The sequence below is a fragment of the Peromyscus eremicus genome, chromosome 9 (assembly GCF_949786415.1).
Source record: "Peromyscus eremicus chromosome 9, PerEre_H2_v1, whole genome shotgun sequence".
Lineage (NCBI taxonomy): Eukaryota > Metazoa > Chordata > Mammalia > Rodentia > Cricetidae > Peromyscus > Peromyscus eremicus.
In genome coordinates, this window is record NC_081425.1 from 84,716,078 (window position 1) to 84,732,936 (window position 16,859).

The 16,859-nt window shown below is 45.7% G+C and overlaps 1 protein-coding gene across 2 annotated transcripts in view; it reads left to right on the forward strand.

Moving 5' to 3' along the window:
- Positions 1-16,859, forward strand: part of Cacna1d (calcium voltage-gated channel subunit alpha1 D) — a 304,192-nt gene that overhangs the window by 1,065 nt on the left and 286,268 nt on the right. For both annotated transcript variants that reach the window (XM_059273955.1, XM_059273957.1), the window contains exons 2-3: positions 1,160-1,469; positions 5,110-5,215. In XM_059273955.1, the coding sequence (XP_059129938.1) occupies positions 1,160-1,469; positions 5,110-5,215 (416 nt within the window). The remainder of the gene's footprint in view (positions 1-1,159; positions 1,470-5,109; positions 5,216-16,859) is intronic.

A 16,859-nucleotide genomic window follows, 5' to 3' on the forward strand; every position in this document is an offset into this window, starting at 1 on the left:
TTTCCCGGTGAGCGCTTCTCAAAGGCAAAGCTTGGCAAGACTAGTCGCTGAGCTCAGATTGTGTGCTGCCTGCCTGCTTTGCTTCTGTCTCGGGCTTGCCGGGCAGGAGACCTGTGATTGCTTTGACTCTTTACTTAGTGATAATTGGTTTTGCAAACGCCCATCCCTCCAACCTCTCCGCCACCACTCTTACTTGGACTTCTGCTTTAGCAGAGGCGATGGGGGCCCAGTGTGGGCACCTGTGAGACCTTCCGAGGACTGGCCTGACGCACAGGGAGGGGAGCTTCACACATGGAGGCCCCCTTGGGTTTTCGCCTTGTGTGTACCTGGATGCTACTCCGCAGCAGCTCCGAGCAATGAGATAATTCTCGCATAGGCCTTGAGGCTCCCTGGCATAATGCATCCTGTCTCTTAGGTGTAGGGATGCAGGCTGACTGGTTGCTGGCTTGGCTGCTGCTGCTGCTGCTGCTGCAATTTAAAATGCAAAAAAGCCCTAAAGATGTTTTTCTGTTTTCGGAAGCTTGTGGAGGAAATGAGTCCCAAGCATCATGAATTTTCATTTGCAGGAAGTGTTAGTGCATAATCTAGATATTTGTTATGGGGCTTTTGGTATTGCCTGGTGCCAGTGAAGACTTTTTTTTCCATGTAGAAAAAAAAAAAAAAAACATTTGTGGCTGTGGAAAGATGTTGGAGGAACACCTTAAAAATGGTTAAGGCTATTGAATTATTGGCTGTGTGTGTATTAGTAATTAATTTCAGAGAAAGGCAGTTGTGCATATCTGTTAGACCATGAGAGATACATGTGTTTTCAAAGTCAGAGAAGACATGGGATAAATTGAGACTGGCCTCAGCTTGTCAGAGAGAGGCACGGAAAGATTCTCTTTGAAGACATAGGTATGAGAGAGCACTAATGTGATTGGGTGTGGTGCAGCGACGATCCTGCATGATTGACATGCAGAGCAGAGCTCTGTGCACTTTTCTTGTTGTATTGCCTGACCAAACCCCACTGCTTGTGAAAAATAGGACACGAGGTTCAAATGGAAACACAAGAACAATTCCTTTTATTATCGACGGGCAACACCTTTGCTTTTCAAAGATAGTATGGATTGAGGTCTTTTATTTTCATTTTTTTAAAAATCTCTTTTCATCTTCTCCTCAGAGGCAAACTATGCAAGAGGCACCAGACTCCCTGTTTCTGGTGAAGGACCAACTTCTCAGCCGAACAGCTCCAAGCAAACGGTCCTGTCTTGGCAAGCTGCAATCGATGCTGCCAGACAGGCCAAGGCCGCCCAGACCATGAGCACCTCCGCACCTCCACCTGTAGGATCAATCTCCCAAAGAAAACGTCAGCAATACGCCAAGAGCAAAAAACAGGGTAACTCGTCCAACAGCCGGCCTGCCCGCGCCCTCTTCTGTTTATCGCTCAATAACCCCATCCGAAGAGCCTGCATTAGTATAGTGGAATGGAAGTATCCTTTTTCTGTGGGAAGTCTTCTCGCTTACCATCTGTGCTTCAAAAGGATTTGCTGTCTGCACTGACACTTAGCACAGCTTCTTTAGCATTCTGGAATGTGAGCAATAGAAGCTGTAGGCAAGGGGTCTCACGGGCTACAGCTTCCTATCTTAGCTTGTGGAGGGTGGCTCCATGGGTATATTTAGCCTTGACATCTGTGTGTGTGTGTGTGTGTGTGTGTGTGTGTGTGTGTGTGTGTGGTGCTGGGGGAAGGGAGTGAAGACTGCAACTTCAAAGTGGTAGGGAGTTAAAATATGAAAGTGACCTTTGGTTTTAGGATACCAGATAGTTGTTTTAAAGCTGTTATGTTTTGTGGGGGCAGTTATAGTCATTTAGCTTGTATGAGGAATGCTGATTCAAAAAAAAAAGATTGGGACTATTTTCAGTCTGTACTGGAAGTGACCTTTAGTGGAATCTTTTGGTTCCGACGACTAGAATTTGCCTTTGCAGCTACAGTGAATGCTATGGTTGCTTCTGGCTCTGCTATTTGGTGATTCTAATTGGTGCAGGTAGCTGTAAACATGAACATTTGCTTCCTAGGGAGGGATTACTTTTGATATTATTACTACTTATTATCATTGGCTGATCAATGCCATGACTTCCTGGAATTTCCTTTTGATAAACTCAAAGGAAAAAAAAAAAAAGCCGTACAGCTATGAGTGCTCAGAAGCTATGCAGGGGAGCCTGGTGAGCATTGCTTCCTTCCAGCACTGGGAGTGACAGTCAGCTCTCAGGGAGGAACCGGCGGGTGCTGCACGTGTGTGTGTGTGTGTGTGTGTGTGTGTGTGTGTGTGTGTGTGTGTGTGTGTATCTCCAACTATAACTTTAGACTGGACTGAAGTCACATTTCTGGGGTTCTCTGTATTTTGAAAACTGAACTTTCATTACTATGCCCCAGATCTTAGAAAACAACATTGCTTCTACCTGCTTATTCCCTTCTCCAGATCTGGGGGCCAGGCCCCACCACCTTAGAAAGGTTGGCTGTAGCCTTATTTTGAGCACATGCTTTCTAATTAATCATAATGCTTCTTTGGGCAGGGTAAAATAAAGCGTTCCCTTTTCCCAGAAGGGTGTTTGGGGCCGATAGGCCCTCTGAGTATTTCCTGGCAGCAGGCAGAGGTGTGTGCGTGGATCTTTCCTCAGTAGGCTCAGGGGAGGGAGAGGCCATGTTGTAAGATTGCTGAAGACCTCTAAAAATCTAGGTTCCCACTGAGGCAGCTGTCTGCATGATCTCTGTCTTAGCTCGTTTATTTTGTCTGCTCATGGACAGGAGTTAAAATGAAGCAACTGTCTAGAAAGGTTTTGGAGAGAGCAGCTGAATGCCAGGGCAGAATATGAAGGTTTTCACGTGCTTTTTCTTTTAGCACAGATGTCTCTCCTCTAGAATGAGTTATGGCGTCTCTCACATACTTGGGGCTGTGGGTGTGCATTTTCTCTTTAAATTCTCTAGTCTGAGGACAGAACACTCAGATAGGCCAAGAGGGGGCTGCTAAGTTAGGGATGTGCTTAGGTGGTCTCCCTGGAATTGAGAGGAGGCATGAACTCGCCCGAAACATATCCTCCTTCTGAGGTTGGTATGAGGCGCCTGAAGACCTCTGAGCAGAGTCATTCCTTGCCCGTGGAGGGAGATGCCGTTTCCCTTTGTGCACAGGAGTGTGTACACAGCAGTTTCCATGTCAGAATGAATTCCTGGGTCTCACCACTAGCTCTTTCTTGAGTTGCTGATGCAAGTATGTGTACAGGGCTCAGGAGACACAATTGCCAGTTCAGGATGTCTGTGTACAACGGGACAATTTCTATAACAGGTAGAGAGTAACTGACCCTTCCCTTTTAGGGAACAGCTTATAGACATCAGCTCAGTCAGGCCCAGTGAGCCCTGGGAGAAGACAGTTTGTTGTTCTAGGCTGGCAAGAGGGTGGAGGGTGGAGGGGGGCGAGATGTTCCCCTTATCAGAAGCTGCCCGCTCAGACCCACCTGTTTCTTGTAGTGGGAAGATGTCCTCTACTGTTGACTGAAACTTCAACACTGCCAAGAAAGAGCCACCCCAGAGGCTTACATTTACCTTCCCGAGCAGTGTTGGCAGTTCACAGATTTGTGGGTCTATCGTTTTAGGTATGGATTGAGAAATAGGAGAGGAAGCAAGATGGTGGGGAGGGGAAATACTAAGCCTGTCTTTATAGGGAATGACTTCAGGGCTGTTGACTTAAAGTGTCAGAGGGGACCTGCAAAGAGAGAAAAAAAAAATGAAAAGAGAATTCTGAAGTCTTCCTAAAGTCAGATCCCTGGGTAAAAGATTTTATAACGGAGTTGAGAAATCAATATGATTAAAGCTAACTGGCTTAAAAATAAACCCATCAAAGTTAGTAAGAGGATAATGCTATTCCTGTCCTTACTCCAGTGAGTTATCCGAGCTCTTCAAAAGGGTGAGGCTTATAGACCCCGAAGCTATCTGTCTCCAGACAGGCAAGGGGCATTTGTTTCTTGCGTCACTTTGGGGGTTCCCAGAAGGCCATCATCAGGAGACTGTTCCTATCCCTGAATCTTTAGCACCTGGAGGGATTTAGTAAGACTGCTGCCTTGCCTCTTGAGGGAAAAAGGTTATTATACATGAGCACTGTTGAAATTGAAGCCCAGGAATTTGCATATTAGGTCTGTGCTCAACAAACCTGCTGTTTCCAAAGGGCCAGGAAACAGCTATTGGCCAGATGTCAAGATTTGGGTTGCCAGTGTTGACAATGTCTCCTACTAACAGAATGTTTAAGCAAGTGTCTGTTAAAGGCTCATCTCAGAGTGACTCTTCCAGACAGCCCTCCGAGATTTTAAATCGTTAGAGCCTATTTTGAAAGTGTCTGGTGCTGATTTCTGGTGGCTTTTAAATTTAATTTGTTTATAAATTGAACACAGAAACAGCACATTATGAAGTGAGCAGAGCCTAGCTCTAATCTGAAACAGTTACAGTTATTGATTACTCTGGTAGAGAAGGCAGAGGAGAGAGCTGGCAGCCTGATTATCACAACATCTGAGGGGCTGGGACGTGTCACCCAGGCTCACAGAGAGGATGGAGATAGTCCCAGTGGCTTTGCCTGGACCAGTCCCCATCAGGAGTTCAGACTGACGCAGCCTCTGAGAAAATGGCTCTAACCCAGTGGCAAGGATCTGTGGGAGAGGTCAGGGTCATAATGCTTACCTTTGTGTGTCTATGACAGGTGATTTAGTAAGATCCTTGCCACTTTCCAAAGCACAGAAAGCAGAGACCCACCCGCTTTACCCAGTGACCCAGCTAACGGCTCTTTACTTACAGGTTTTAATACACAATGTGCACCAAAAGAACCAGCGTGGCATGATCCTTGCAGTAGACGAACAGGCTGAGGGGAAGTCACAGGATAGGACAACCTACTGTGAGGGACAGAGAAAGTCATTTCTGCTGAAAACTCAGTAGTCACAGAACGACGTGTCTGTGGGTAAAGGGATGGGTGGTGGGTGATGGGTGGGTGGTTTTCATTTTAAAAGCAATTCAAGTGTGAATGATTGGGAATGTGATAAGAGGGATGTCCGCTGTTTGCATAATGCCTATATTCCTTAACAAAAACTTTCAGACCATTTGACATATTTATATTATTGGCTATTTTTGCCAATTGTGTGGCCTTAGCTATTTACATCCCATTCCCTGAAGATGATTCTAATTCAACAAATCATAACTTGGTAAGTGACTTAGAATTCCTTCTTGCGATGGTATACAGTTACCCCCTGCCTCAAACCTAAGCTGGCAGCCAGCTTTGTGCGTGGTATAGTTTACAGTTATGTACACTGTATTTTCCAAAGCTTTGTAACAGTGGGGCTGTGCTGTTGTTACTGGTTTTTAGGTTTGACCTGAATTCTTAGGTTTATGCTGAATGAAAGTGTTCAAAGTCATGAGTCTTATATAAATAGAGATGGAACTTTTATGGAAGAAATTTGTAGAAGGATTTTAAAATAACTTTTCTCTCTGCACAGGCTTTTGGTACATAATATTAGCTTTTAAGAATTCCAGTGTTGTTTTTGAGTAGTGGATACTGTGGTTAATTTTCCTGGTAGATAAGAATTATCATGGATTTTGCATGTAAACTTTAATTTTTATAGATGTAGAATACAACAAACCTAATTATATAGAATACAATTTGGGAACTGAATCAGTATGAAAGTGGAGTTTATACCCCGTGGCCTACAAAAATACTCCAAGTAGATTTTAGAACGAATCGTGGTTAAATGCTCCAGGATGTTTCCATATACTTTATTGCCCTCTTAAAAATTTACTGTGTACATGAGTTGAGAAAAAAAATCTCTGGGAAGTTGTGCAGTTAAAAAGCAGATTTCACTTTGTTTAACTCAGCTAGTCACTGAAAGTAATTGGTTATGCATTCTTTGAGCTTTTTTTTTTTTTTTTTTTTTTTGGCAGAAGACTTTGATATCATGGAACTAGTATTTCACGGAACTTCCTTTTGGGAAAAGTTGATAGAGTTTTTAAAAAGAAAGGCACTGAAGTACATTGGGTTGAAATTTGGATCTTGTTCCACTCAGCTGCCCACTGGGCATATGCAGGGACACATCTCAGACCTTTCTATATAACCATTCACCCACCTGGCAGTTAAGGAGACTGGCTAAGATCACTAGATTATTTAAAAACCTGCGACGTTCTGTTGTCTTTCTTCTCTGATGCAGAAGCCATTTCAGGTTTTTTTTTTTATTTTTTTATTTGCAAGGGCTAATTCTTCACAATCGGAAGCCATGTGGAATGGTAGACGAAGGAGGGAATTCTGGGTAGCAGGAAGCTCAGCTCCTCTTTTAGTTGGTTCCATTTGCTTTGGATTGTGGTGTGGAAGCATTTTAACCGGGCAAAGAACACTCTATGCACTAGGCTTTTCCTGGTCAGGCAGAGCTTGGCTGGCAGCCTGAGGGGAAGCTATGTTTTTATGAATTTGGCTTTCCTGGTTTATGTTCAGGATTTCTTATGACATTTTAAATGCGGTGTATATTTCAGGTGTAACATGGTGTCTGTTTGTATTTTGGGTTTTGGCAGTTTGCTTTCTAAAGTATTAAAAATTTTGACTGTTTCTCCTGAAAACTATGGCCTAATAAGAATGAACACACACACACACACACACACACACACACACACACACACACACACACACCCCTCCCTCCCTCCCTCCCTCTTCTGTAAGAGATTACCTGTGAGACTTTGGACGTTTTAAATGGCTTTTGGTTTAGTTGTAGACTTCAGATTATCATTTTGAAAAGGGAAAGTGGAAGTGGCGGAAAGCCTCCATCCATGGGGATGGGTCATCGTAGTCTAGGCCACAGATGGTGTCAGCCTTGTTACCAAATTTAACGACGTGAATGGTGACCCAGTTTGTTGCCTTCTGTAGCTCAAGAGAAATGATTAAACAAACTTAGAAAATAAATACCTTTCAGAATGGCAGATTAATTTAGATCAGTGGAATAATTAATGTAGCTGAATGCGTAAGCCAATTAATATTCAGATTTGCTTCCTCCTGAGGAAATTCAGGACACTAAGAGAAGTGCCAGACCATTTGGACGTCTCAGCTAAGAAGTGAGCAAATGCAATATGAAGGAAATAGCTAAATCTCCCCTCTTCCCCTGTAGCCCTTCCTAGTGGGTGCTTTCTGGGTAGTTCTGAAGTACTAAACTTGTTCTGACCGGAGGTGGGTCGTGTATTAGCTGGCCAGCCTTTCTAAAAACCAATAGATATATATATTCCTTTGATTTCTTCACTGAGCATCCCCAGACTCCGGGCATTAAAGTCCCTGTCTCGCTTTCACTTGGACGTCACGTGGTCAGATGAGTTTATACACTATCTGACTTGAAACATTGCCTTTCCTGCTGTAGGAAGGGAGGATCTTGGTGGATTTCCCCCTGACTCTGAGCAAGGTCCCCTGTCTGTCCTCCCACCAGGGAGTCAGATTTTTTTAAATTTTTTTATTTTTTTATACATTTGACCCAATTTGGACCGAAGCGATTGCTCTGTTTTTGGGATGGGTTTAGAGGCAGCTGAGCAAAGCTTCTCTTTCATCGGTAGTAAATACCTTTCATTTAACGTGAGTGACAACGCAAGGGGCAGGGCCGACGTGGGTTGCAAAGCTGGGTGGAGCGGGGCTCTGGCCGTTTTCTTTGCCTTTGGTGAGAGTATGTGTGACAAGTCCTTAGACTGAGACACAGGGCTAGCCGATGGCTGGTGTGTCCGCCTGTTTCACGTGAACGAAATGAATACTTTCGTGAGTTAAGAAGTGTGACCATCCCCCTGGGGTCCAGTCTGTGTTGGGCCTGTGTTGTGTGTAAACACACCCAGCGTTGGGGACTTGGAGACTACCTTGGTGGCAACAAGTTTTCCCAGGGTTAGAGTGTTACTCTTGTTATTTTTTTAAGCGTGAACAGCAAGTCTCTATGCAGCTTTCATTGGTGGACTTGCTGAGTGGAGGCTGAAGCCATGGAAACCGAGCGGCTCACTGGGTTCCCACGTAATACCCCTCCTGGTAGCAGTACTTCCTCCGTTCCACGGAAAGTGTGTATCATTTCCTTTCTCTTCCTGCTGGCACCAAGGAGAGAAGCTCTTCTGTGTCAGGTGTCGGAGTGGGGATGATCGCAAGGTCCGTTTCCCCGGGGTGGACACACTTTACTTCATTCATGCTCCAGATTTCAGTTTCCCACAGGCAAACTGATGTGGTTGAACAGTGGACATGACAGCCTGTGTGACTGTCCCCGGCCCTCTTCCCCCACAGGCTGCCTCTCACCTCTCTGCCATACTCCAGTCGTCTGAAAGGGGGACCCCCCACCTACCCATGCAGAGCACCCTTGCTGTCTGGCCTGGCACCTTGGGAGGGCCTGGCTTCTCCGTGACTCAGCTTCCGTGCTTTCTGCTTAGCAGAGAGCCTCTCTCAGACCAGGTCTCATGAAATAAGTTTTTAAGCCGAACAGAAGTTTGTCCATCTCTTCGTCTTCATCTTGCTCACATGTTTGTATTTTTATGGTGTTGGTGTTTTACCTTTGTAAAATTCCTGCCATCATCCTCTTCCTCTTCATCCCCCAAACTATCAGATGGTCTTCTGGAGTGACCCCGAGGCTCCTGTGGCTCCCGTTGCCCATTGAGGAGAGGCCAAACACCGTGGCTTGGGGCCACCTAGCCTTTGTTGGTCCATTCTCTGCTCCTCAGCTGTGCCTCCTCCATTTCCTCACCCCAAACCCCCAAGGGCACCTCTCTTCTGCTTGTCCACTTCCTGTCTTTTTCTTGTACTGTTTTCCTCCCCTGAGATGACTCCATGTAGCTGCTTAATAATCTCAAGCACAGGTTCCTGTACGACATCTTTGCTGACCCAGATCTGAAGACTTGAACAATCTTAGCTGAGCCTTTCTCTCGTGGTACTTAGCGATTTGTCTTTAGTGATCCACTTGCAGCTCCCTGACCCATGCCTGGCACGGTGGTACGTAGTAGATGTTCAGTAAGTCAACGTTTGGGACTGCCAAGTGAGTGGGTGTCTCAGGAACAGTGCCTCCCTGAAGTGCTCTGTCCTTTCTCTGAGTCACATTGAGGATTTCTTGGGTGACAGGCCTCTCTGAGGACTCTTTAGGAGCTCTCCAAGATGATATCAGAGACAGGGCTCTTACACATTTGCGGCTCCGATTCCATGGCTCCAAGTAGCAGATAGTGGTAGGGACCCCTCCGAGAAGCTGTTCTGGGGTGCAGATACTTGTCATTGGGACTGGGTATACCACAGTGGCCAGGGATGCTGTGGGATGAGGGATGAGGCACTGTGACCCCCCCCCCCCCCGTCGGACTATAGCTGCATGGTCATGTGATTTGCAGAGTAGAGTGAGGTATAATACAGCACCAGCACCAGAAGTCACAGAGCCTGGCTGTGGGCTCGATGGGCTTGGTGAATGCAGAGCTGATACCCACGTAGATCTTTGCTCTGTCGTTTCCACTCGGGTTGAACTTCTTATGTAGTGCAGCATACCTAGCTTGTAGCTGTTCTTCCAGGACAACTCAAGGGCTTCCTCCTCTGCTCGGTCTTCTCTGCCTCCTGCCCTCTCTGCCCATTACGTACTTGCATCCTCACTGGACTCTGCCCAGCATGGTACACTTTCCTCTTTATAGCTGTTGCCCACCGTCTACTCTGTTCAGTAGCTGTGATGGGAAGCACTTTGCGTGCAGGGGTTCTGCACACGGCTTCGGGGGTATGCAGCCTGCCGTTTGGTTGACTAGTTAATAGAGTTTGAAGGAAGCTGTAACAGGAGTCCATAGAGGCTGGAAATGGAGTCTGGTTCAGGGATGTAGCTTTGCGGAGGTAGGTCTGCACCTGGCACATAGTAGGCGCATCAGGAAATGCATGTCGAAAGAGTAAATCAATGAGTAACGACTCCACGACTGTCCTTATAGATCATTAGTTAATTTTCAACAATTGGCTAATGATTAATGTGGTGCTGACTTCTTGTCCAGTATTAATGAGATTACAGGAAACACCTGTCAGAGTTCACCTGTGATTTCAGGACTGTGTCTTTGTTTCATGGCAAATTAAACTTTTCACATTTGAACCAGGGGAGAAGGGTGCAAGGCAGTGCTTGGGGTACTTTCTGAATCCTGCCCAGAGCTGGCTTCTGTGTTCAGTGGTGTACACAGGCTACATGTGAATGATTTCTTTTGGGGGGGGGTGTTGTCACTTTTCATGTGAGCTTTGGTGGAGGGATGGCCACAAAATGACCAGAGTAGATGGATTTATAAAACGTCACCTGAAACTGGTCCCATCAACAGGGTGTGAAGCACCTCATCTCTCCCAGTGTCTCCTTTGTTTTGACAAGGACCGATTGTCCGGCTTGATCTTCTGTTGAGTAGACCTGACTTCAGCTGAGCACTGGTGGTTTTGCAGAAATGGCATCCAGCCTTAAAGAGCCAGAGCCCCACTGTTAGAGCTCCTTAAGGAAAGTTCTAGCAGTGTCTCCATTCATTGGGCGTCTTTGTTTTTTAAGAAGCAACTCTCACTGTTGCATCAGACAGGAGATCTCCTAAGACTGCCTCAAAGTGAGGACGTTTGGGTGTATTAGAGTGTCAGCCAGAACCCTTTGGGTTGTGCTCCGTGGGCTTAGCTGGAAGACAGAGTGTGATCTGTGTGGCTGTAGTTGTTTCTGCTTACAGTGCTCGGGGATTGAACGCAGAGTGTCGAGCATGGCGCAAGATGAGTGCTCTACCACAGAGCCACACCCAGCTGCTGTTCAGTAACTTGGCTGAGCTGAAAAGTTCAGGGAGTGAAAACTGCCTCTGATGGAGCTGGAAAAGGGGGGAGTTAGAGATGGCCGAAGGGTTCCGTCATTCTACCCCCCTGGGGGGGCATCTGAGGCCTGAGTCTTACTGATTCCTATAGACCGCCCTCACACGCTGCCTCATCGTTCTCCTGGGCAGGGTCGGGTGGGGTAGGGTGGGAGGGTGGGGTGGAGAAGGAGCTGTGCAGGATGTGCATTCCTTTCTTAATCTCTGCTCAGGATTAATATATTGAAAATGACCGGGAGGAGGCAGAGACCCTTGGAGTAGGTTGGTGGGCAGGCCCACCTCGCCCAGCATTGGTTTAATTTTTTTTTTTTTTTTTTTTTGGTTTTTCGAGACAAGGTTTCTCTGTGTAGCTTTGTGCCTTTCCTGGAACTCACTTGGTAGCCCAGGCTGGCCTCGAACTCACAGAGATCCACCTGGCTCTGCCTCCCGAGTGCTGGGATTAAAGGCGTGCGCCACCACCGCCCGGCTGGTTTAATTTTTAATTTTTTTTTTCAAAATGTGACAAGTACCTGATGTAGAGGGAACAGCTTGCCCAGTGGTGAGGACACATGTGTCTTGTTAAATCCTGGTGACTGAGGGAGAACCCCTGAGTAGACTCCAGCAGCTCCTCGTCAGAGAAGGGTCCTGAAGAGGGGCACAGGTAACGGAGACTCTGCCAGTCTTGCTGCTGACTGGGTGTGTGCACTGTGGACAGAGCTGTTGGTACAGTGTCCCTGGACCAGGAGGGGCTCGAAGGCCACCCAGGAGGGCCTTTAGAAGCCCATTAGAAGTCGCAAGGTGCTCTTCAAGCCCTGCTCTGTTCATGTGGTGGAGTCAGGAAAATGGCGGAGGGTGTGTTGCCTTTCCCATTCAGGTGTTTTTTTTTTTTTTTTCTCCAGGCTGAGGTTTTCTCGGGCAGTAAGGATGTTTTGTTGGGCAAATAAAGCTGGGAAATAAATTGTGAGAACAACTAAAGATGGGGATTAAAGAGGAACTGCTTGAGAAAATCAGTCAGCCTCACAATTACCCTGCTGTGTGTATGTACGTATGTGAGTGTGTTTGTGTGTGAGTGTGTGCAAGTCTGAATGTGTGTGTGTGTGTGTGTGAAGCAGTTGCCTGGGGGAGGTGTTATTTGATAGAGGGCCTTGAAGGGTGAAACCTTATTCATTTCACAAGGGTGGAGAAAGCTCCCAGACACTGCTCAGACTGGAAGAAAAAAAAAAGCTTTTTTCAGAATCTCACAGTAGTTGTTTTCCTTTTGTTTTTTGGAGACAGGCATGTTATGTAGTTTAAGCTGGCTTTAAACTTAAAATTCTTCCCTCTCAACCTCACAAGTGCCCGGACAACAAAATAATTCCTGCTAATTTGTGTGTGTGTGTGTGTGTGTGTGTGTGTGTGTGTGTGTGTGAATGTGCATGTGCTGTGTGCATGTATGTAGGTACAGGTCTCTGTTGGGCATCTTCTCAATTGTTGGAGAACCATATTTTTTTTTTGTGACAGGGTCTTTCACTGAACCCAGCTCACTGACTTGGCCTGGCTGAGCAGCCAGTGGACCGTAGGGAATCTGCCTGTCTCCACCTCCCCTGCGCTGGGATTACAGACGTGTGCTATCCTGTCTGGCTTTTGGTTGTTTTTGTTTTTGTTTTTTCGAGACAGGGTTTCTCTGTGTAGCTTTGCCCCTTTCCTGGATCTCGCTCTGTAGACCAGGCTGGCCTCGAACTCACAAAGATCCGCCTGCCTCTGCCTCCCTAAAGGCGTGCGCCACTACCGCCCGGCTTTGTGTCTGGCTTTTACATGGGTGCTAGATTCAAACTCAGGTCCTTAGGCTTGTGTGGCAACTGAGCCATCTCCCCAGATCCCTTCTGTGTTTTTTCTTCTTCCCTGCTAGGTGAGTGGTAATTTTAGAAGTCCAGAACATCTGTTGAAATTGCTGAATGAGCGAACAAAAAGGTCAGGCTAGAGGGAATTGTGGGGCTGACTAAAGGGAGGGAAGGCTTGTACAGTGTGAGAGTGATGTGGTCTGTTGGGCAGTGGGCCCTGTGGGAATCGAGCTTGGAAGGAGGGGTGTGGGGATACACTGGGCTGAGTGAGAGGTTCAGGCTTCTCTTTCCTCTCGTCATGGACAGTCAGATCTAGAGAGCCCACTCTGTCTCCGTGCTGTGGGGATGTCTAGCACAAAGACCTCACAGAATATTTACAGGGCTGTGAGGACACTTACTTACAAGAAAGGAAGTCAAGGAGGAAGGGCATGTAAAGTGGCTCGGTCTGTAAAGTCCTGCCAAGCAACCATGAGAATCTGAGTTTGGTCTTCACCTGCATTAAAAAAACAATCAGAGTGTGCTGGTGTGCACCTGTGATTCCAGAACTAGGGAAGCAGGGATAGGAGGGTCCCTGGGGTGTGCTGGCCAGCCAAACTAGCAAGTTCCATGGTCAATAAGAGACCCTGTCTCAAAAACAAAAGTGAGTGCAGTCAAGGACAATATCCAATGTCGACCTCTGGCCTCCACTCACACTTGTACACATATGCGTGTATACACACATGTGCACACACACACTCACACACACAGAGACAGAGAGAGAGAGACAGAGAGAGAGAGACAGAGGCAGAGAGAGACAGAGACTGACAGAATATGAATATTTACCGAGACCTACAGTTCCAATTATGTTGGCCCCATACCCCATTTTACAGCCCTTTTGGGTAAGGTTTGCCATGTTGCTGCCTTTGCATCAGAGAAAACCTATGAGATTAGAGAGTAGCCATATTAGTTTCTAATATTTTGAATTCTTACTATATATCATCATTTAAAATTTATACAAATGATACAAGAATACATTCTTTTAAATAATTAAAATAATTCAAAGTAATGTCTCCTTTTATCCACACAGCTTTTTGTAATTGCTGTAATTAGTCTAGTGCAAGCCTTTGGATTATATATTATATAATACATATAAAATATATATTATGTATAATGTATATATTATATATTGTATAATCTGTGGCTTTTGAAATACACACACACACACACACACACACACAGTTTGGTGTGTATTTTAAATTTCACAGAAATAGGAACATGGTGCGTGTATTATGCTACGTGCTCTATGGATCTAGCCACATCTGTATGCAGAGATCTGGCAGCATATTAGCTGTTGTGAATATTCCATGCGTGAACGGACCTCAGTTTAGTTAATTGTTTCCTTTCTGATGAGCATTTAACATTAATTCCAAGGGTTTGCTATTTTAAGCGTCACCCTGTTGAACATCCTCCTGTGAGCCTCTTTGTGCGTACCGGCAGACACCTCTCTGGCTTAGTCCTTGGAATTTCGTGCTCTGAATTTCAGGGTATGTGAGTTGCGGTATATGAGTGTGTGGCTTCAATATGCTCTTCTCCGTCGTCTTATTCCCAGAGCACACCTCTTCGATGCCAGCAGTCACTTCACTTTGGTGAGTGACTATTTGCTCTGCATCCCAGGCTAGAGAAAAGACTCCTGGGGCCGAGTATGGCCTCTTTGGGTTGGAGGCATCCTGGAGCATCTGGAAGAAGGTCTGTGACCCAAATCTCTAGATACTAGACTCTCTTTTGAACCATTGACTTGATAAAGCCATTGACTAGAATTGATTCTTCAGAAGCTTTGGGTGCTGTGAGCTCGTGTGCCGTAGTACTTCCGGATGCTGTGTTCTTTGTGGGTATTAAGAAATAAGTAATAAAAAATAAAATGGAGTTTTTAAGATCAGTGTGTGTGTACATGCCATGTGTAGGTGTGTGTGCCATGCCGTGTGTGGAGTCAGAGGACAGCTCTGTGGAGTTACTTATTTTCCCCCACCTTCATGTGGCTTCTGGGGGGTTGACTCCAAGTCACCAGACTTGGGCAGCAAGCGCCTTTACCCATGGAACTGTCTTGCTGGCCCCAAAACTGGGTCTTAGTTTGCATGTGTTTGCTACACTTTAGTTTGAGATAGATGCTGTATTCCAGTTCCTCTTAGCTGGGGAAGAAAAAAATTACATGATAATTTTTGTTTTTTTCCTGCTCCTTCTGTATTAGCAACTTAATTTTTTTATACATAGTAAACATGTTCTGTTTTATGGAATTAATGTAGGGTTTAATGACCCTTCTACTCCAGAAGGCACTGGGGAATATTAGAAAATGGAATTTTAAGGGGCTGGAGAGATAACTCAGAGGTTAAAGAGTGCTGCCTGCTATTCCAGGGGACCTGAGTTCGATTCCTAGCTCCTACGTGGCCACTCATAATTGTCTGAACTCCAGTCTCAGGGGATTCAACACTTTTTTCTGGCTTCCATGGTTACCAGGCACAAATGTGTGCACAGTACACGTGCAGACAAAACAATATGTAAATATAAAAAAAATTGGAAAATAAAATAAAATGGAATTTTACACTTATTAGTGTGTATGTGTGTGTGTGTGTGTGTGTGTGTGTGTGTGTGTGTGTATACATGCACATGATGTGTGCACACAACAGTGCTTGTATGTGGAGGTGAGAGGACCATTCTGTGGAGCTGATGTTCTTCTTTCTACCTTTTAAAATGGGTTCTGTGTGAATTCAGGTTGCCAGGCTTGCATGGTAAGTGCCTTTACCCACTGAACCATCTTATGGACCCAAAATGGATGTGGTGGGAAAGTGAAACGCAGAGCTGCCCGGTGCTTCGGGTACATGGGTTACTAGCACCTGGGCCCTCTGCTGACTGTGAGCATTTCCAGCAGGGACAGCAAAAGGGAGCCCGCTCAGACCGGCACAGCTTTTATCCTCTCCACAAAGGGAAGCAGCCCCACACGTTCACAGAGCTCAAAGAGGAGTCTACAGCAGGGGTCCTTGTACAGTGTACAGTGCGGGACTGGGCACAGTGAGCGTGTCTGTGCGGTGCTTTTCTCAGACTCACAAGTGCTGTGCACACAGACAGACGGGCTCTGCAGTCCCTCTGTCTAAAGAGTTAGGGCACAACGTTTGACTGTCGTATGAATGAAAGTGTTTCCATATTCTAAAGTAATCCTTTGATTACATAAAAGAGGATGGAAACTGGGACCATTAAAACAAATAGTTTAGCACAGCTATCACTTAGTCATTCATGTTTCTGAGCATTTATTATGTGTAAAATCTCGTCCATTAAGTGCATTTGCTCGTTGTGCGAACCTGCTGCAAGCCAGAAAACAAGGGGTAGTATGGATTCATGCGAAGAGTCTCCGCCCCGCATCCTCCAAAAAACATTTCCCAAGAGATGTGGTTTTATTATTTTAATCTTAGAAAGTGGCCAGTGTTGTTAGGAGCTGACATTCTTGCATGTTCTTCAGTCAATAGATAACAATGAGACATAATGAAGCACTGTTTGTGTTGAAAAGGCTGCTTTTAAATTGTACAAAAACATCTTAAGTGGGTAAATGGCAAGATGCTGCCTTTTTCTATCAGGAGCAAGCCCTTAGTCCTTCCTTCATGATGATGTACAAGGGAACCATTCTGTGTTTACACAGACTCTGAACTGTTGAAGTATAAATTAATGGTGAATCTACCTATGGCTCATTTCAGAGTTTTTAACCAGGTGGGAGTGAAGTAAAGACATTTAAAATCACAAATTAGAATGTAGAGAACTGGCGAGAATTTGATAAGAGAGACATGACTCTTAAATCTTTTTTTCTGGAAGGCTAACAGGGTGATACGATACTGTTGAGGGCATGGAAAGCTTTGGAGTGATGGGTTGGTTCAATGAATTAAGCTGGTTGGCTGCATTACAGCCATCTGGGGCAATAGCAGGCAGGATGCCCTGGGGTTGATTTGCCTCAAGAATGAACCACAGATTCCATAAGGACCTCAGAGACTTTCCTCTAGATGAATCATATCACTCCTGTTTCAGACTCAGCAGTGTGACTTGACCATTGTCACCCAGTGAAGGGAATCAAGCTGAGTCCTGGGCTAGGTAGTCTGTTCTCTGTACTCACTCCAGGAACACGTTGACATCACTGAGGGCCAGGGTTTGGGAATTCCAGGGGCAATGGTGACAAAAGATTATCTCTTTAAAGTAAGCTGGGGATTGAGTCAAC